This window comes from Mandrillus leucophaeus, unplaced genomic scaffold (assembly GCF_000951045.1).
Source record: "Mandrillus leucophaeus isolate KB7577 unplaced genomic scaffold, Mleu.le_1.0 Scaffold127, whole genome shotgun sequence".
NCBI lineage: Eukaryota > Metazoa > Chordata > Mammalia > Primates > Cercopithecidae > Mandrillus > Mandrillus leucophaeus.
The window spans coordinates 3,387,436-3,408,993 of record NW_012101098.1 but is presented as its reverse complement, the minus strand read 5'-3'; the positions used below and the strand labels follow the sequence as shown (position 1 = coordinate 3,408,993).

Sequence of the window (21,558 nt, the reverse complement as noted above, 5' to 3'; positions counted from 1 at the left end):
TGTTGTTGTTGTTGAATCTAGTTTCTGAGTAAGCCAACACAGGTACATTGCACAGTGAGACCTGATAACGAATATCACTATTTCATATTTTAAGTTATCTAAAATGCAAATGTTAATTGATAGTGCCTGGTTTTTTGCTTGCTTGTTTGTTTGCTTATTCTAAAAATGCTTTCAGGAGCTGCTGGCTGTCAGTGTCCCTGTGCTATTTGTTTTGCGGTGTTGATGGCACATTTATGACAAGAAACGCCAGACCCAACATCGTCCTGCTGATGGCAGATGACCTTGGAGTGGGGGATTTGTGCTGCTACGGTAATAACTCAGTGAGGTAAAGTTGGACTCTGACCCCTTCCCTGTATGTGGGAGTCTCCCGTGCCACAGTGGTCACGTCTTTGCCGTTGTAGAGAAGGGTTTCTGGAGAGAAGTCATTGTCTGATGTTATTGGCAGGAATAGCAGAGGTCCCCGGGGAAAACTGCAAAATGTCAGGAGACCGCTTAACATCCCAGTTCCCTTAGTTTCTAGCTGTTGGTGGTGGCGTTTTCATTATTGTGCAAAATTTACGTTTAAAAATTGGCCTTTTTTGGTCAGGCATGGTGGCTCAAGCCTATAATCCCAGCACTTTGGAAGGCCAAGGTGGGGGGATTGCTTGAGCCCAGGAGTTTGCGATCAGCCTGGGCAACATAGGGAGACCCTGTCTCTACGAAAAAAAAATTAAAAAAATCTACTGGGACATGGTGGCGTGCGTCTGTGGTCTCAGCCACTCAGGAGGCTGGAGCAGGAGGATTGCCTGAGCCAGGGAGATTGAGGCTGCAGTGAGCTATGATCCCACCACTGCACTCCAGCCTGGGTGACAGAGGGAGACTCTGTTTAAAAAAAAAAAATCACCTTTTAACCATTTTAAAGTGAACAATTCAGTGGTAAGTACATTCACAGTGTTGGACAACCATCACCTCTGTGTAGTTGTAGAATTTTTCACCGCCCCAAAGAAGACCCCCATTAGCCATCCTATCCCCATGCCCTGTTAACCACAAATGTACCCTCTGTCTCTATGGATGTGTCTCTTCTTGGAGTTTCATATACAAATAATCATATAAAGTATGTATTTTCTCAGGCTGCCATGACAAAGGTCCACAGACTGGTTGGCTTAGATAACATCAGCTTATTCTCTCACAGTCCTGAAGGCTGGAAGTTCAAGATCAAGGTGTGGGTAGGGCTGGTTCCTCCTGTGGCCTCTCTCCTGTCCTTGTAGATACCATCTTCTCCCCGTGTCCTTACAGGATCGTCCCTCTATGTGGGTCTGTGTCCTCATCTCCTCTTATTATGAGATGTCTTAGTCTATTTCAGGCTGCTATAAAAGAATACCATAGGCTGGGCGTGGTGGCTCACGCCTATAATCCCAGTACTTTGGGAAGCTGAGGTGGGCGGATCATGAGGTCAGGAGATCGAGACCATCCTGGCTAACATGGTGAAACCCTGTTTCTACTAAAAAAATACAAAAAATTAGCTGGGCGTGGTGGTGGGTGCCTATAGTCCCAGCTACTCAGGGAGCTGAGGCAGGAGAATGGCGTGAACCCGGGAGGTGGAGCTTGCAGTGAGCTGAGATGGCGCCACTGCACTCCAGCCTGGACAACAGAGCAAGACTCTGTCTAAAAAAAAGAATACCATAGACTAGAGTGGCTTAAAACAACAGACATTGATTCTCCCACATTCTTGGAGGCTGGAAGTCTGAGATCAAGGTGTGGGCAGGGCTGGTTCCTCCTGAGGCCTCTCTCCTTGGCTTGTAGACACGGTTTTCTCCCTGTGTCCTCACAGGGTCATCCCTCTGTGTGTGTCTGTGTCCTCATCTCCTCTTCTTATAAGGACTTCAGTCCTATTGGATGAGGGTCTACTTTAATGACCTCATGCTACCTTAATCACCTCTTTAAAGACTCCATCTTCAAATACAGTCACATTCTGAGGTCCTGGGGGTTAGGACTTCAGCATAGGAATTTGGGAGGAACACAGTTTTGCTCATAACATATGGTATGTGGTGTTTACTGACTGGCTTCTTTCACTGAGCGTAATGTTTTCAAGGTTCATTCATATTGTAGCATGTGTCAGTACTTCATTCCTTTCCATGGCTGAATAATTTTTCATTATATAGATACACTACATTAGTCTACAGCTTTAAAAATATCTTCCTTGAATTATTTCTAAAGTCTCTGGTCCCCGGGGCTCTTTATTTCTCTACTCTCTTTTGATAGACCAATCTGGCACTTGTGAAAACACATAGCATCTTTTAGTGTGGATTTAAATAACATTGTTTCTTCTTGGAATGCAGATCACAGTCTAGTCCTATATTTTAAGCATATATTTGTTGATTGAAAGGCATTGGTCTTCTTTCTTTCTTTCTTTCTTTCTTTCTTTTTCTCTTTCTTTCTTTCTCTTTCTCTCTCTCTTTCTTTCTTTCTTTCTTTTTCTCTTTCTTTCTCTTTCTCTCTTTCTCTCTTTCTCTCTCTCTTTCTTTCTTTCTTTCTTTCTTTCTTTCTTTCTTTCTCTCTCTCTCTCTTTCTCTTTCTTTCTTTCTTTCTTTCTTTCTTTCTTTCTTTCTTTCTTTCTTTCTTTCTCTCTCTCTCTCTCTCTCTTTCTGTCTTTCTTTCTTCCTTTCCTTTCCTTTTTTTCTTTCTTTCCTCTTTATCTCTTTCTTTTCTTTTCTTTTTTTTTTCTTTTTAAGACAGGATCTCACTCTGTCATCCAGACTGGAGTGCAGTGGCATGATCTTGGCTCACTGCAGCTTTGACCTCCCAGGCTCAAGTGATCCTCCCTCCTCAGCCTCCTGAGCAGCTGGGACTACAGGCATGAGCCCCCATGCCCGTCTAATTTTTTTTTTTTGTAGAGTTGGGGTTTTGGCATATTGCCCACTGTGGTCTGAGTTCAAGTGTTCAGCCCCTCCTGGCCTCCCAAAGTGCTGGGGTTACAGGCGTGAGCCATCACGCTCAGCCTTCATTATAATCTTTCTGTGAGATTGTGGGAAAAAAATGTTGTACACATGGGATTAAGATTGGGTATGCTTTAGCTTTTAGGAGAACAGGCACGTCTTTTTTTCAACCTGTAGAATTCTGTAAGTTTTACAAAATTTTTGCAACATATTAGACAAAATGGGAAATAAATTAAACTCCAAAATGTCACAATTTGGTTATAAAATAGGTCAATTTTAGCATAAAATATATATTAATGGGAGGCTGAGGTGGGAGGATCATTTGAGGCCAGGAGTTTGAGACCAGCCTGGGCAAAATAGCAAGACCTGTATCTCTGCATAAAACTTTAAGGCCAGGTGTGGTGGCTCACACCTGCAATCCCAGCAGTTTAGGAGGCTGGGGAAAGCGGATCACTTGAGGTCAGGAGTTCAAGACTAGCTTTGCCAACATGGTAACACCTCATCTCTACTAAAAATACACCACTGGGCGTGGTGGCTCACGCCTGTAATCCCAGCTAGTCGGGAGGCTGAGGCAGGAGGATCACTTGAACTCGGGAGGCGGAGATTACAATGAACCGGGATCGTGCCACTGTACTCCAGCATGGGTAACAGAGTGAGGCCCTGTCTCCAAAAAAAATAAATAAATTAAATAAAAATTTAAATAAAGTAGTAGGGCATGGTGGTGCACACCAGTGGACCTAGCTACTTGAGAGGCTGAGGTTGGAGGATCACTTGAGCCCAGGGAATTCCAGGTTGCAGTGAGCTATAACTGCACCACTACACTCCACCCTGGGCAACAGAGCAAGAGACTGTCTCTTAAAAAAATATGAAACACATTAAAACTTTATTTACTCTAAATTACCCATTAATTTTAGGTCCTTGATAAGAAGTAATTGGCTAATTTTTTCATTGAAATACATTTTTTTCTCAGACTCATAAAACTGTATACTGAGTGACCTGTATTCATTTGTAATAGTTTTGACTAAAGATATATTTTAAACTTACATTTCCCTTTGCTTTTAACCATCAATGCATCTAAGGAAGTAGAGAGATTAAAGTTTAAAAAAAATGAATTTTAGGTTTACCAGAAATAGAGTCAACTAGAATAGCTTTGATCCTCGATCATTGTATAGAGAATTTTTAGACACTCACCTGCCGAATTCTCCTTTGGTCTGCAGCACACCTAATATTGACCGCCTGGCAAATGAGGGAGTGAGGCTCACCCAGCATCTCGCAGCTGCTTCCATGTGCACCCCAAGTCGGGCTGCCTTCCTGACCGGCCGGTACCCCATCAGATCAGGTGAGGCAATGAAAAGGCAGCAAAATTTCAGTCTCACCAGAATGCATTCTAATGATTAGTTTTTCAAATCTTTATAAGAATTCTCAAAATGTCACTCAGAATATTAGGGATCTAAAATCAAAGGGCGTTGTTATCCCTGCACAGCTTAAACATGTGTGCCTCTCAGGGAGGTAAAGTTGGACTCTGACCCCCTCCCTGTAGGTGGGAGTCTCCCGTGCCACAGTGGTCACGCCTTTGCCACTGTAGAGAAGGGTTTCTGGAGAGAAGTCATTGTCTGATGTTATTGGCAGGAATAGCAGAGGTCCCGGGGAAAACTGCAAAATGTCACTGCACCTGCCCATCTCTGTGCATATAGTGACAGGGTTTAGGCCTGTTGGGGGCAATTTGCCAACTTACGGTCAACACTCCCATTTTCAGGTACTTGTGCTAAGATTTCTCAAGAGGCCCCTGATGTCTTTAAGCTAGCGGAGACCATGCAGTGGTTCTGAGATAAGTGGATCTAATCTATCTCGGAGGATGAGATTGGAAAACTAGACACAGTTGGGAAAAAAAGTATAAGTGAGAAAAAAAAAGGAAATGAAACTTTTACATGCTTCCTTACTGGACCCCATCATTTCAAGATTCAGACTTACCAAGTTGATATAATGACAATTAAATGTTTTCCTTTGCTGCTTAGCTTAGAATCAATACCTACAAACATCCACTCAACATCAATATTATGAACAACAATTTTTATACCAGTTAAAATATAGTGGTCCCCTTAGACACTATTGAAGTGTTCATGGTTATCAGCCTCTATGTGAAATATTGTGCCATACTGCTGCATTTTATTTAATTCTAGTATTTGCTTGTCATAATTTTAGTATACCTGCCTTCACAGTTTAATTTTTCAGTGAAAAATTTTTCTGTATGAATTTTCTTCCTTCTAAGTAGTAACTTCTCATCTGATACATTCAAGGAATGAACTAATTAGGTTAATGAGAATTATACTAAAAATAAAAGTAAACACTGAAAGTTTTTGTCCTATAAATATTGATTTATTATTATCTTTTTTTGTTGCCTAATGACCTTCTTTCATAATTCAAGGTTCTCCATTTTGTTCCAAATAGCTTGATTTCTAGATAAGCAGTCTCTGTATAGCACAGGGATAAAGATATGAGTCTGTATGAGTTTCCAAAACAAATCACACTTACAATTTCAGGATTTCAGGATTTTTTTTTTTTTTGAGACAGACTCTCGCTCTGTCGTCCAGGCTGGAGTGCAATGGTGTAATCTCAGCTCACTGTAATCTCTGCTTCCCTGGTTCAAGTGATTCTCCTGCCTCAGTTCCCGAATAGCTGGGATTACAAGCATGCACCACCACGCCCGACTAATTTTTGTATTTTTAGCAAAGATGGGGTTTCACCATGTTAGCTAGGCTGGTATCGAACTCCTGGCCTCATGTGTGATCCACTCGCCTTGGCCACCCAAAGTGTTGGGATTACAGGAGTGAGCCACCATGCTCAGCCTAATTTCAGGGAATTTTAAGTATTGATTATGGTGAAATAAAATTTATTTTAAAAAAATAAGAAAAAATTTAGGTGATTGGTGGAGAGATTTCAAGTCATTGCCATGTGTATATTTTTAATAATTTCACACAAACGGTTCAGTTTAATTCATTCTACTTATCAAAAATTTCAGCAAAATAGTTCAACAGCAAGATAATGGTCTAATGCTTCCGTTAGTAAAACTGTTTCTCTTTCCTATCAATAACACTATCTAGAGTCTACCTTCTTCTTCTTCCAAGGTAGGATCCTTGAAATGTATTTTTTTCTTTTGAGATGGAGTTTCCTTCTTGTCACCCAGGCTGGAGTACAATGGCATGATCTCAGCTCACTGCGACCTCCGCCTCCCAGGTTCAAGTGATTCTCCTGCCTCAGCCTCCGGAGTAGGTGGGATTACAGGTGCCTGCCACCACACCCAGCCAATTTTTGTATTTTTAGTAGAGACAGGGTTTCACCATGTTGGCCAGGCCGGTCTCCTGACCTCAGGTGATCCCCCCGCCTTGGCCTCCCAAAACACTGGGATTACAGGCGTGAGCCACTGCGCCTGTCCTGAAATGGTCATTTATTTATTTCTTGCTGATCTTCACTTGTAGTTTTCTTGTGAATTCCTTTTAAACTATAGGTGTATACATTTGTCTGCCAGTATAAATCTACATAATCCCAGCACTTTGGGAGGCTGAGGTGGGCAGACCACTTGAGGTCAGGAGTTAGAGACCAGCCTGGCCAACATGATGAAACCCTGTCTCTACTAAAAATACAAAACAAAAACAAAAACAAAAACAAAAACAAGCCAAGTGTGGTGGCACACGCCTGTAATTCCAGCTACTAGGGAGGCAGAGGCATGAGAATTGCTTGAACCCGGGAGGCAGAGGTTGCAGTGAGCCAAGATGGTGACACTGCACTCCAGCCTGGGTGACAGAGCGAAACTCCATCTCAAAAAAAAAAAAAAAAAAAAAAAAATTACATATATACACACATGTATATGAAAAAGAAATTGTCACTCCTACAATTCTTCATTTCAGATTCCCAATGATACATTAAAAAATGTATTTATACCCAGCTAAATATCCGAGTATTTATACACAGCTAAAATGCAGTGGTGTCCTCAGATTCTATTGAAGCATGAAGGTTATCAGCCTCTACATGAAAAACTAACGAAGGTTATTTGTTGTTAGTCTGAAATTCAAAGGAGTGTAACTGAGTATCCCATATTTATTCTGGCAGCCCTAATTCCAAGGGAATGTTTGCATTTAGCAAGTGGGAAAAGGAGAGTCAAGGATGTACAGCCAGAAAGGCAACAGAAAAGTTGGGGAGGAATGGCTTTGAGGAGGTGCAGGAGGAAAGGACTTGAAGCATGTCGGGATAAATTCGGTATTAGCAAAGACTATGGTGCTAACCTATTGACTCCTGTGAATTTAGGGATGGTGTCTCCCTACAACCTCAACCGTGCCCTCACGTGGCTTGGTGGTTCAGGTGGTCTTCCTACCAATGAAACGACTTTTGCCAAGCTGCTGCAGCACCGTGGCTACCGCACGGGACTCATAGGTATGGCGCCTGAACTCTGCTCGTGGAAACGTGATCCTGCGGCCTCTGTCATAGTATCTAAGGTGTTTCCGGGGATGTTGGCTCTGTGCGCGCCAGTTTGACCGACTTCTCTTTGAGATAAGACACTTGGAGAAGGAATTGATCACACATTGACTGGGGATGTGTAGAATCAAGGGCATAATATTGGAAAAACAATGAGAACAGAAAGCAAACAAGGGTATCCAAAGTTGCCACTAAAATGGAATATTGTGTTGGAGGGATACAATGTTTGTGACACCATTATCAGCAGAAAAACTCGTAAATTTGTAGCAAAGTACTGTTGAAATTGAAAACTGAAAGCATTAAGAGTTGTCAAATGGAGGCAGTTGCTGGTCGATTTAGATCACATAATATTCTATGCCCTTTTGGCGGGGGTGGGGTGTTGGGGGGGACATGAGCTTGTGAGGGAGACTTTCACCGAAAAATAAGTTTGTAGAATTCCAGTCCTAGAAGATATTCCTCTAAGAATAACTTGTGTGATCAAATCCTTTTGGGAAATGCTACCCCAAAGCATTGTATGGTTCACTATTTTTGAGGATTCCTAATATGAATTGTAAGCCACAGCTCTGAGATATTCTCAGTTAAAAAAAGGTTAAGAGATTTTCCATCAGTAGGGCAGGTATTCCCATGCAACTCCCAGCAGTGTCCTGTGAGTGGGAGTTCTCCAGATTAGCTTTGAGCAGTGTTCTCACATCATTAGAGCACAGGATTCAGATCTGACTCTGCCATTATTCATTAATGTGACTCGGGCTTCTGAATAAATCTAGATAGCTGGGCACAGTGGCACAGACCTGTAATCCCAGCACTTTGGGAGGCTGAGGCAGAAGAATTGCTTGAGGCCAGGAGTTCAAGACCAGCCTAGGCCACCAGAGGAAGACCCTGGGTCTACCAAAATAAAATTTTAAAATTAGCTGGGCATGGTGGCACACACCTATAGTCCCAGCTACTCAGGAGGCTGAGGCGGGAGGATTGCTTGAGCCGAGGAGTTCGAGGCTGCAGTGAGCTATAATCATGCCACTGCACTCCAGCCTGGGCAACAGAGCAAGACTCTGTCTCTTAAAAAAATAATCTAGACAATGTGTTTTCTATTCATAATACAGGATCTGTGAAGTGTTGAATACAATAATGTGTGTGGACAAATCAGAACATGACCTGGCCCCCTAGAGGATGTGCTTGATAAAAGGAATTACTTGCATCATCAGAATCATTTGGTTCTTGATGAAATTCTTTGGCTAGTTTGTCATCCCTAGCTTGCGGACCTAGAAGAGGTGTTCCATCTATAAATAAAATCTTGGTTACCTTTCAGTGAGATGGAGTAAGAGGGTGGGAAGGCACTGCTAGCTAAAAGCATGAATGTGCAAGCTGCACCGAGAGTCCTTGGTATTGTCCCCACCAAACAACCAAGACATCGATTCTGGCTTCCTAGCAAGCTCCAGATACCTGGAAACTTTCTCATTGTTCATGAGGTTGTTTGGTACCAAGCAAAAGATTTCTTCTGAATGAACACTAGGCTCCTCTCCTTGTAGCAAAAGCAAAGGGGCTCCTGCAGCATGGCTTGTGTCTGAAAGAGACACATTGCAGGGAGAAGGCTGCGGGTCCATGTCTATACCAGGGAGGTATTCGGGGACACCAAGAAAAAACCATGATGACCACAAAATGAAAGTTATATCTGAGTTTTCCAAAGGGAAGCCCACATTCTAGAAACAGACCAGCATTGAATGCTGCCCTGCTGCCGTGGTATGATTTTGTTTTACTTTTAGGCAAATGGCACCTGGGTTTGAGCTGCGCCTCTCGGAATGATCACTGCTACCACCCGCTCAACCATGGTTTTCACTACTTTTATGGGGTGCCTTTCGGACTTTTAAGCGACTGCCAGGCATTCAAGACACCAGAACTGCACCGCTGGCTCAGGATCAAATTGTGGATCTCCACGGTGGCCATTGCCCTGGTTCCTTTTCTGCTTCTCATTCCCAAGTTCGCCCGCTGGTTCTCAGTGCCGTGGAAGGTCATCTTTGTCTTTGCTCTCCTCGCCTTTCTGTTTTTCACTTCCTGGTATTCCAGTTATGGATTTACTCGGCGTTGGAATTGCATCCTTATGAGGAACCATGAAATTATCCAGCAGCCGATGAAAGAGGAGAAAGTAGCTTCCCTCATGCTGAAGGAGGCGCTAGCTTTCATTGAAAGGTATTTAGCCATTTCTTGTCTGATTTCTTGCGTGGAAATTTTATTTTTATTTCATAGCAGGTCGTCACACCTTGATAACACGGACCTTTAAAAATCTTTTGGAGAGGCCGGGCGCGGTGGCTCACGCCTGTAATGCCAGCAATTTGGGAGGCCGAGGCTGGCGGATCACGAAGTCAGGAGATTGAGACCATCCTGGCTAACACGGTGAAACCGTGTCTCTACCAAAATACAAAAAAATTAGCCGGGCGTGGCAGTGGGCGCCTGTAGTCCCGGCTACTCGGGAGGCTGAGGCAGGAGAATGGCGTGAACCCGGGAGGCGGAGCTTGCAGTGAGCCGAGATTGCACCGCTGTGCTCCAGCCTGGGCGACAGAGCAAGACTGTCTCAAAAACAACAACAACAAAAAATCTTTTGGAGAAAATGTGTGGTATTTGGCTTTCTGTTCCTGCATTAATTTGCTTAGAATAATGGCCTCCAGCTGCATCCGTGTTGCTGCAAAACACATGATCTCATTCTTTTTCATGGCTGTGTAGTATTTCATGGGATATAATGGGAACTAAACATTGAGCCTCCATGGACATAAACATGGAAACAATAGACTGCAAACTTCTAGAGGAGAGAGGGAGACAGGGGGACATGGTTGGAAGACTACCTATTGGGTGCTCTGCTTACTCCCTGAGTGTAAAAGGCCCAGGTAACAAACCGGCACATGGAGACTCTGTATCTAAAATAAAAGCTGAGGAAAAAAAATGTAGGTGACATTTGTGATAGACTTGAGTCTCCTCTTAGGTAGAATAAAACAGTTAAATATCCTGCAAATTTTGAATGCTCAAAAGGCAAAACAACAAAAACAAAAAAACCCACATATTTTGCTCACTTTCCCATTTTTAATGTTTTAATTTTTTTTTTTTTTTACTTTTTGGAACAGGATCTCACTCTGCCACCCAGGCTAGAGTACAGTGGTGCGATCATGGCTCACAGCAGCTTCGACTTCCCAAGCTCAAGTGATCCTCCCACCTCAGCCTCCAGAGTAGCTGAGACTACAGGCACACACATGATGCCTGGCTAATTTTTGCATTTTTTTTTAAGAAAGGGGGTTTTGTCATATTGCTCAGGCTGATCTCAAGCTCCTGGGCTCAAGCGATTCACCCACCTCGGCCTCCCAAAGTACTGGGATTACACTATGCCCGGCCACTTACCCCTTTTCTGAAAACAAAAACTGGAGTTGCCATATTTTATTCTATATTGCTTCAGTGTGGATTGTTGTGTAAATTGATTAAACTTGGGGGGTAAATTTTTTCCTCTGTCTCGGACACATACCCAGACACATATTCAGACACAGCTGGAAGAGCTCTCTGTCCATGAACTGTTGGGAGGTGGCTCTGTATTTATAGATACCCAGTTTTAAGTTTTCTATGTTCAACACAAGCTATGCAGGCATGACTGTAATGAGCTCTCATCATCCCATACCAGTTCACTTCTACATTACAAATTATTATTATTATTATTATTATTATTTGGAGACAGGGTCTCACTCTGTCACTCAGGCTGGAGTGCGGTGGTGCAATCATAGTTCACTGTAGCCTCAAACTCCTGGGCACCAGTGATCCTCTTACCTCAGCCTCCTGAGTAGCTGGGACTACAGACGCACATGGCCACACCCAGTTAATTTTATAAAATTATTTTTCCGTAGAGACAGTGCCTTGCTATGTTGCTCAGGCTGGTCTCAAACTCCTGGACTCAAGCGATCCTCCTGCCTTGAGCTCCTAAAATGCTGGGATTACAGGTGTGAGCCATTGTGCCCAGCCTAGATTACAAATTAGAGGCACATTAAAATTGTTGGTGTGGATTCTCATTGACACTGTTTGTCACCTTCCTTAGTGGGGTTGACAGGGAGTGGAGAGGGGAGGCTATATTGTTACTCCACCAGGCTGAAGGGTACGCAGTGGAATATCATTCACTCATATGCCCCTGTGCCCGTCAGATTCATTATTTACTCCAACACGACCATGAGAACAGTGATACAGCCACCCACTCAGCTCTCCGTTCATCTTACCTTCTCTTCCCATCCCAACCCATTTGCTTGGGCCACCTTTTTGGGAACATATTCAATCTCCAACTCCTTCCCTTCTTTCTGTGCTGGTTGTAAAAATGTGTAAAGGAGTAGCTTTAGAATGACTGTATGTGGCAATGCAAAACACAAGGTCAGGTGTGGTAGCTCATATCTGTAATCCTAGCACTTTGGGAGGCTGAGGCAGGAGGATTGCTTCAGCCCAGGAGTTTGAGACCAAACTGGGCAATATAGTGAGCTCCCATCTCTACAAAAAATGTACAAAATTAGCCAGGCTTGGTGGCATGTACCTGTGGTCTCAGCTCCTTGGGAGGATGAGGTGGAAGGATCACTTGAGCCCAGGAGGTCGAGGCTGCAGTGAGTCATGATTGCACCACTGCACTCCAGCCTGGGCAACAGAGTGAGACCTTGTCTCAAAATAAATAAATACATAAAATGCAGAATACAAAAAGCAAGATGTAAATGAGGAGAATTTATTTCTCTCTTGGGGTAGGCAGGCTACAGATACAGTGAGGTTATTCACACCTCAGCTTTTATCTTGTTCTCTGCCACCTTTGTGAGCAGCCTCATGGCCCAAGGTGGATGCCAAAGCTCCAGCCATCAGACTTATGTTCCAGGAACCAGGAAGGAGGTGGAAGAAAGAAAGAAGGGCAAATGGAAAGTAAGGAGCATCAAATCCTTACTGTGGCACATCTGAGTCTGTCCTTAAGATATGATTCTTCTGAACTCATACCTAAAAACACTTTGAGACAATAGATGACGAGAATTCATACTTGATAACTCATTCCGCAAAGATTAAAAGATTTATTAAGCTGCTACTTTATGTCAGATGCTAAACTGGACACAAGAGAGTATAAAATGAACCACATTAAACATTTTTGTTGTTGTTGTTAAGATAGGGTCTCACTGTGTTGCCCAGGTTGGAGTGCAGTGTTGTGATAATAGCTCACTGCAGCCTCCACCTCCCAGGCTCAAGTGAACCCCTTGCCTCAGCCTCCTGAGTAGCTGGGATCACAGGTGTGCCATTATGCACAGCTATATTTTTGAATTTTTTTGTAGAGACGGGGTCTTGCCCTGTTGCCCGGGCTGGTCTCAAACTCCTGGGCTCATGCAATCCTCCTGTCTCAGCCTCCCAAAGTGCAAAGAATATAGGCATGAGCCACTGCGCCTGGCTACATGAAACATTTCACTGGGAACACAAATGTTCTGTTATCCTTCGTTCCTCCTCATATCCTTTCAACATAAACCTCGTGGTATTTACGACTCACAGGAGAGGTATTGTCATCTGAAGTACATAGTAAACCTCCAGCAACCATTATGAGATCTTTTCATCAATGCAGAATCGCATTTAAATGGTGGAAATGGCTTTATTTGTGAAGGTAATTTTGGTAACTTTCTACCCCTTAGGGTCAAACGGGAACCTTTTCTCCTCTTTTTTTCGTTCCTGCACGTACATACTCCACTCATCTCCAAAGAGAAGTTTGTTGGGCACAGTAAATATGGCAGGTATGGGGACAATGTAGAAGAAATGGATTGGATGGTGGGTAAGTATTCAGTGACAGAACTGTAAATATCTGAAGTACGGGCTACAGAAAAATCTGTACTGTCTCAAATTATGTCCAGTCCCTTGCATAGCATAAATACCTGATAAGTGTTTGTTTCATCCCTGAATTGAATTAAAAGATGGCTTTTAATTGTTCAGCAATACCAGTGAAATATATTCCCCAATAGAAGTCACAGTTTGTAAATATAAGTTTTCCCATCTTTAAAATAAAGACAGTCACTTTTCTGAAAAACTCATTGGCAGGATAAATAAAGTTGCGCTGTAAAGAATACTGTAATTCCTGGCCGGGCACACAGTGGCTCATACCTGTAATCCCAGCACTTTGAGAGGCCGAGGCTGGCAGATCACTTGATAAGGTTAGGAATTCTAGATCAGCCTGGCCAACGTGGTGAAACCCCGTCTCTACTAAAAATATAAAAATCAGCCAGGCATGGTTATGTGGGCCTGTAGTCCCAGTTACTTGGGAGGATGAGGCAGGAGAATCACCTGGATCCAGGATTCAGAGGTTGCAGTGAGCCAAGATCAGATCACTGCACTCCAGCCTGAGTGACACAGCGAGATTCTGTTTCAAAAAAAAAAAAAAAGAATATTGTCATTTCAATTCCTGGTTATTTTGATGGATATAAAGGGAAATGTTATTCTGATTAGTCAGTTCTACAGGAAATACATAGAAATTTGGGATGGGGATTTAACACAACTAAAGCAATTTATTTCAAAGGCATAGTGTTCACTATAAAGAAATGCTAAGGATATAAATTAGCAGGCAGGAAGCGTCACTGTATGCATTCCAGAATAATAACTAGCTGTGCTAGTTGAATTGCATTCACCCACCCAGCCTCTATGTACCTGACAGAGTTGTCCTTCTTCTCAGCAATGGTGTTTCATTTTGGAATACAGTACTTTTCTTCTTCTGAGTGCAAACTTCTGAAAACGGTGCTCTGCCAAACCATCTAAACTAACAATCTCCCAGTTATCAGCCGCCTCTGTCTATTTATATGGAGTGCCTTTGAAAGAAACGGAGCTATTTTAATTTAAATGCATTTAAGGGGTGTTAATCAAATTTTATTATAAATAACTTTCTTTTCTCTGAAAACCACAATCTAAGTGAGCTATAGAAAACTAGTTAAAATTACCAAAGAGCTAGTGGTGTCAGATAGGACAAAGAGGGGAATCCTGTCATGGGATAAATTTCTCTTGTATATTTCCACTGTGTGTGTTTCCCTCAAATTCTAGGTACCATTGTAATATTTACCATCTATATTTAATCCCAAAGAGGAGATAAAATACAGAGAGGGGCGGGGTGTGGTGGCTCATGCCTGTAGTCCCAGCACTTTTGGAGGACGAGGCGGGAGGATTGCTTGATCCCATGAGTTTGAGACCAGCTTGGGCAACATAGCAAGGCTCCATCTCTACAGAAAAATACAAATATTAGCCAGGCATGGTGTCACACACACGCCTTGGAGTTCCAGCTACCTAGGAGGCTGAGGAGGGAGGATCACCTGAGCCTGGGAGGTGGAGGTAGCACTACAGCTTGGGTGACAGAGCGAGACCCTGTCTCAAAAAAAAAAAAAAAAAAAAAAAAAAAAAAAAAAAAAAAAAAGAATACAAGGAAAGGCAGTGCTGCCAGGCTGCCAGTAAGGCATTTAAGCAGAAATGGGGAGAAAAAAGGAATGTATTAAAGGGAAAAACTTAAGGGCTTAAAGGGAACTAATCCCTGACATCCAAACCCTTTTTAAGCTTGTTGAACTAAAGCTAAGCTCTGTATTTCTTAATTTAATCTTTGCTGTGGGAAGTGTATGTGTGTGTATATATATATATACACCCAGTTGCAGTTATTTTATTTGCATGGTATAAATTACAAATCACTTTTATGCATAATACTATAGCTAGTTTTAATAGGAATTAAGCACCATATGTTATATACATATATATACACACACACACCATATGGTTTATATGTATACACATGTTATGTTTTTTTATATATATATATACACATAGTACTGTATGTTGCATATATACACATTTATTATATATAATTTAATTCCTTGGTAATGAAATACAAACATTGAAATGTGTTACAGTTAAAAACCGCTATAACATTGTAGCCTTTATGGAATTATATAATTGGGATTTTTTTTTCTTTGCTTCTTTTGAAATTGCTTTTACTATATTTGTACTTAGTCAAAGGACAGTTTCCTGCAAAGGGAATTTCTGTTAAAGTCAATATCTGAGTATTTATCACTGAGAAATAATTATGTTTGTTTTACGGTATATGTAAATACATGATGAAGACGTGTTACAGAAGCTAGCAATTGCATTATTAAATGGCTAATATTATTTGACACAGGAGAAATGATGAGTAGCTATTTTTCTGCAAAACATCTCCCAATATTCTGAGTTTTCTCCATCATTGCTTAGAAAAATTCTACCAAAATGAAGACATGTTGAAAGTCAGACAGGTATCTCTGTGGGTATTATTTTACTATTTAACAATATGAGTATAAAACTCACAGGTTTAGTAATTTATTAACTTTACTCAAAAATAAACCTTAACAATGCTATACTCGTGCAAATGCAAATACAAGGTGCAAAATGAACTTAATGAATCTTCAAGAATTCAATGACATTTTAAATTTTCCAATGAAAGAAACTTGTGCCTATTAAAAAACACTTTTAATCCCCCCCCCCTTTTTTTTTTTTTTTTTTTTTAAGATGCAGGGTCTCACTCTTTTGCCCAGTCTGGCTGGAATGCAGTGGTGCGATCACAGCTCACCGCAGCCTTGACTTCCAGGGCTCAGGTGATCCTCCCACGTCAGCCTTCTGAGTAGCTGAGACTAAAAGTGTGCGCCACCATGTCTGGCCAATTTGTGTGTGTGTGTGTGTGTGTGTGTGTTTTGTAGTGAAGGAGTTTTGCCATCTTTCCCAGGCTGGTCTCGAACTCTTGGGCTCAAGTAAACCTCCCACCTGGGCCTCCCAAAGTCCTGGGATTACATGTGTGAGCCACTGGGCCCAACCTTAATCACTTTTCATTATTGGTTTCTTTCCAGTTGTCTTTGGTAAGAGGTCTTACAAGTGATCTATTCCCGTTAGTATTTATCTATTCATATGCATCTGTCTATTTTCACTGTAGACACTCTGCGGACAATTATTTGCCTATGTGTTTGTTTTGAAACAGAAAAAGAATTTGCAGCTACTATATTTGCACAGTTTAAATTACAAATCACTTTTATGATTTTTTTGATATTATAGCCAGATCTAATGTGAATTGATAATTTACATATAATTACTCTCTTCCCGGAAAGCCTTTATAATCTTTCATCTTACAAACCCTGGGCTTTAAAATGTCTTAATTTCTAACGATAACATTTCTAAAAAATAGTATATGTCACTTGTAAAGCAAATCACTTTTGAACAGTAGGTAACAAAGGTTAATGAGTTTACGTATAAACAGTTTTCTGTGCGGCTCCTTACATTTTCTTTTATCTCTGAACGGGACAAGAGCATCACAGAGATGATCTAGTGTAAACGAGAAGTGCATTGGGACCTCAGGACCAGGACGATGTTATCTGTTGATTAGCAAATGCTCAACAGACATCAGAGAGGAAATGAATGTTGTTTGGGATTTTGCTAGAACAGCTTTCTACTTATTATTTTAAAAAACTGTCCTCCTGAGGGATTGTCAACACCTTAAAGACAGTGTCTGCTGAGTCTAGCGCAGCATTAATTGTCATTAGATCTTAACCATAACCCGGACAGCAAGAATAACCTGCAATTTCCATGTAGACCTCAGATAGCAGCCAGGACAGCAAAATCTCTAAGGGAGGCGGTGCGTGCCCTGGAGTACGAGGATGGCTTTGCTCAGGTGTTCCTGGAGGTGTCATTTTGCAAACTGTATTTTTAAAAATTAATGTTCATCGGTTCATTTAACTGCTGGGCCTAGTTGGCATTGTCTATTTGAATCGTTTGGGGCAATGATGACGTTATATATTATTACATGATTCGTATAATAAAATAGACTTTATTATATATTAAATAATAAAATAATGAACATATGCAATAAAATTATATAATAAACCAATACTTTATATATTATATACAAACTATTCTATATTTTAAATTAATATAATTAATGTATTTAGTATATTTAATATAATTTATATAATTACATTAATATAATAAAATTAATGTGATATGTGACACACAATATCATACAATTGTATAAAATAATATAGTATATATTCATATAAATGATATAAATTTATGATAAAATTTCATATATTAGATATATTATAAAATTTTATATATTCCTTATATATTTTACATTTATTACATATACTCATATTTTATCTTATATTTAATATCTTTTCCTATATATCTATAAATAAACATATTTTTACATATTACATTGATGTACAAAATACTATATAATAAAATAATATTTACATGCTATTATATAATTATATAACAATTTTTACACAATGATATAGTGTATTAATAATCATAAACTATTATATAATGATGTTTCTAGTATTGTAAAGTCATATGGTATAATAATACATAATATGTATTATTATACATATTGCAATATATTTTATTCTATTCCATAATTGATTACATTTTAATATATAACAATTCTTTATGCATTTCTAATACATCATGTTATATATTAACATGTATTTGTAAGAAATATGTACTATATATCATACAATATATAATAAATATATAATTGGTAATTAAAATGTATGAAAGTGTATATTATTATATTAAATATAACATATACATTATTACATTATATATTAAATATTTTAACTGCTGGATATAATATATTATATATACTATATTACATACAGTTTAAAATAGTATATATTACAATATTATATGATTAATTATACAATATTGTGTAATGCAGAATAACGTTTAAATGCTATGTGTAATAAATGCATAATAGCAAACATATAATAAAGCAGTGGTGATCTGCATCGAGAGGTCAACGTCTTTGTGTCTCTGACCCTCACCAGGTAAAATTCTGGATGCCCTAGACCGGGAGTGCCTGGCCAACAACACCTTGGTGTACTTCACCTCTGACAACGGGGGCCACCTGGAGCCCCTGGACGGGGCTGTTCAGCTGGGCGGCTGGAACGGGATCTACAAAGGTGATTGTGCGCAGAGAACCAACACCTGTCCATTGAAAATCAGTAGTCTCTACTGGCTTTGCGTTTGCTTGAATTCATTTGCCATGATGTTCAGGTATTTTTATGTGAGTCAGACTCTTATTAAGCTAGACCAAAAAAAAAAAAAAAAAAAAAGCTGCAAATTTTGGAGCAGTTTCCAAGAGCTTCAAAGTAAAATGTTTGAAGCAATGCCAACCCCATGAGAGAGAGCATAGGATCTCAATGACCATCTATGGCAGATTTCCCAGCCTCCGCACGATTGACATTTGAGTCTGGAGGATTCTTTGGCTGGGGGCCTCCTGTGCCATTGTAGGTGTTGAACAGCGTCTGTGGGTTCCACCCACAAATGCCGGTAGCACCCACCCCAGAGCAGCGACAACCAGAAATGTCTCCTGACATTGCCCAGTGCCCCCTGGCGGCAAGGTCATTTCTAGGTGAGAACTGCTCCTTTAGATCAATTCTGACTTGGATTCTCAGATGCAGGTTTTTAATTCGGTAACATCAATGATGCTATTTATTATGCTTTAACGAGTGTTATGTCTATCAGAAAAAATAGTTTTTCATTTGACTGGGGTGCCTATCTCCTCATGGCCAGCAGATTCTTCCAGCTCACTTTGATAGACTTCATGCCGGGTTGTTCAAGAACTCCATAGCACCCACACTTAGGCATCACCAAAGGCATACCAACAGAAAGAATAATTTAAAAAAGAATTCGGTATTTGCTGTTTTCCCTCTACCCCCTAACCTTCCAAGTAAAACAAAAAAACTAAAAGGGTATCAAAATTGTCATCATTATAAAATCAGAATGTTTGAACTTCCTTGTATTTCATTAAAAAGTTCTGTGTGTGTGTCTTACATATATATTTTCCTATCTATATAATCACTATGTATACATATTCACCATATTGTTTATAATATATAATCATATATTCATCATATGTGATATATAATCCTATATATAGTCACTATGTATGTATAGTTACTATATCATTACATATAACACATATAATCCTATATATTCGCTATATTCATTACATATAATACATGTAATTTTACATATTTACTACATATAATATACATAATCCTGTACATATTCACTATGTATATATAGTCATTATATTCATTATATATATGCATAATTCTATGTATTTAGTATATTTATTGTATAGATCATTACACATAATTTTATATATTCAGTATATATAATATATATAATTCTATAAATATATTTACTATGTTTATAGTCACTATGTTTATTATATATAGTATATAGAATTCTATATATTCACTGTATAGAGTATACATAACCCTACACATATTCACTATATATACTCACTATATTCATTATATATTACACATAACCCTATATATATTTACAATATTCATTGTATATAATATATAATTTTATATATTCACTATATTCAGTATAATATATATAATCCTATATACATTTACTAAGTATATATAGTCACTATATCCATTATATATAATATATAATTCAATATATATATTCACTTTATATATTCATTATATTTACAATATAAAACCCTACGTATATGCATGCACAGATAGGATTATATATAGTGAATATATATATGTACATATATATATAGGATTGTATATACTGGATTATATATTGCAAATTAATAGAAGTGAGCTCCTGAAAGCATTCACCTCCTCTGACTTGTCATGTAGTCTTGCTGTAGTCATCACTGTTAATTAGCAAAGATTATATTGGTACTAAGCCTAGTAGAAAAAGTGAGCAACAGGTTTGAGTCACCATATACATACCATCTAATGAAATGTGATTATTACAGTCATGATGATTCTAACAACTGTACATATTGTATATTGTAATAATTATTATAATTGCATGAGTATGTGTGAGTGTAAAGCCCCTGTCCTTAAAAAGCACACATAACCCTGGAATAGGACTCTGGCAAAATTGTTGTGAGCATTTCTCAGGCTTTGGGACAGGATACCTGTTTCTCAGGGTGCTCCCTGTGAAGCAATGAATTCAATGGATAGAGAGATTTAGATCTCCTGGATAAACAATTGGTTTTGTTCTAGTCTAGTTACGCCCCCCACTCTGCCCCACAAAGATACAGGTTATTAAATAAGATGAAGAAAACATCAGGGTGGCTTTATGATTGTGTGTTAAAAACACACAGATTTGCTTCAGGGAGCTTGTCAAGTTTTTCTTATAACGAAGAATGGTGTTACTCGGGAGGCTCAGGAGGGAGGATTGCTTGAGCCCAGGAGTTGGAGGCTGCAGTGAGCTATGATTGCGCCACTGCACTCCAGCCTGGGTGACAGAAGGAGACAGTGTCTCAATTAAAAAAAAAAAATGGTGCCAAGAAGCTGAGCTGCCTTTCATCACTGGTTAGACTGGTAGATCAGTGAATGTGTCTGCAGTGAATTTTACCTAATTTTCTGCTAGAGGCTTCCGGTTTTGTGTTTCTTTGTAATGCTGCCTGTCAGACAGGTGCACACATAGAAGGCATTCAATAAACATTTCACATAGGAAGAGACCTTTTCCTCCAGAGAGGCTCCTATTTTTTCTTAAAGAGTCTAGACATATGGTCTTGACACTGGCATTTGGCATAGGGCCATTTTTCTACTCTGTAACAACCACCTGAATCTCACCATTGATCTTAAGGCAAGGGCTTCATTTGTTTTGTGCTCAGAAACACCCAAGGGGACTTTTGTCTAAGAAGTGATTCTTAACTCTGCCTCTGGCCATTTTTCTACTCACACTTCTCTCTTTCTTCCTCTATAGGGGAAATCACGGGGTAAAATTTTTTAGCTTGTTCCTCAAGGATCAGTATAATGTAGATAAAACCCGTCTTTTTCTTTTCTTTCTCTTTTTTCTTTTTTGGAGACAGAGTCTCACCCTGTCACCGAGGCTGGAGTGCAGTGGCACAATCTCAGCTCACTGCAAACTCCACTTCCTCGTCTCTGATCCCCCCACTTCAGCCTCCCGAGTAGTTGGGACTACGGGCATGGACCACCATGGAGTGCAGTGGCGCAATCTCGGCTCACCACAACCTCTGCCTCCTGGGTTTAAGCGATTCTCCTGCCTCAGCCTCCCAAGTAGCTTGAATTACAGGCGCCCACCACCATGCCCAGTTGATGTTTTTGTATTTTTAGCAGAGACGGGGTTTCACCATGTTGGCCAGGCTGGT

At 40.0% G+C, this 21,558-nt stretch overlaps 1 protein-coding gene across 1 annotated transcript in view; it reads left to right on the top strand.

The window, feature by feature from the left end:
- Window positions 1-233: 233 nt before the first annotated feature.
- The window catches only part of ARSH (arylsulfatase family, member H), a 33,411-nt gene continuing 12,086 nt past the window's right edge, over window positions 234-21,558 (top strand). The window contains exons 1-6 of the mRNA XM_011972122.1: window positions 234-325; window positions 4,133-4,254; window positions 7,218-7,343; window positions 9,143-9,566; window positions 13,043-13,179; window positions 18,221-18,355. Of these exons, the coding sequence (XP_011827512.1) occupies window positions 234-325; window positions 4,133-4,254; window positions 7,218-7,343; window positions 9,143-9,566; window positions 13,043-13,179; window positions 18,221-18,355 (1,036 nt within the window). The remainder of the gene's footprint in view (window positions 326-4,132; window positions 4,255-7,217; window positions 7,344-9,142; window positions 9,567-13,042; window positions 13,180-18,220; window positions 18,356-21,558) is intronic.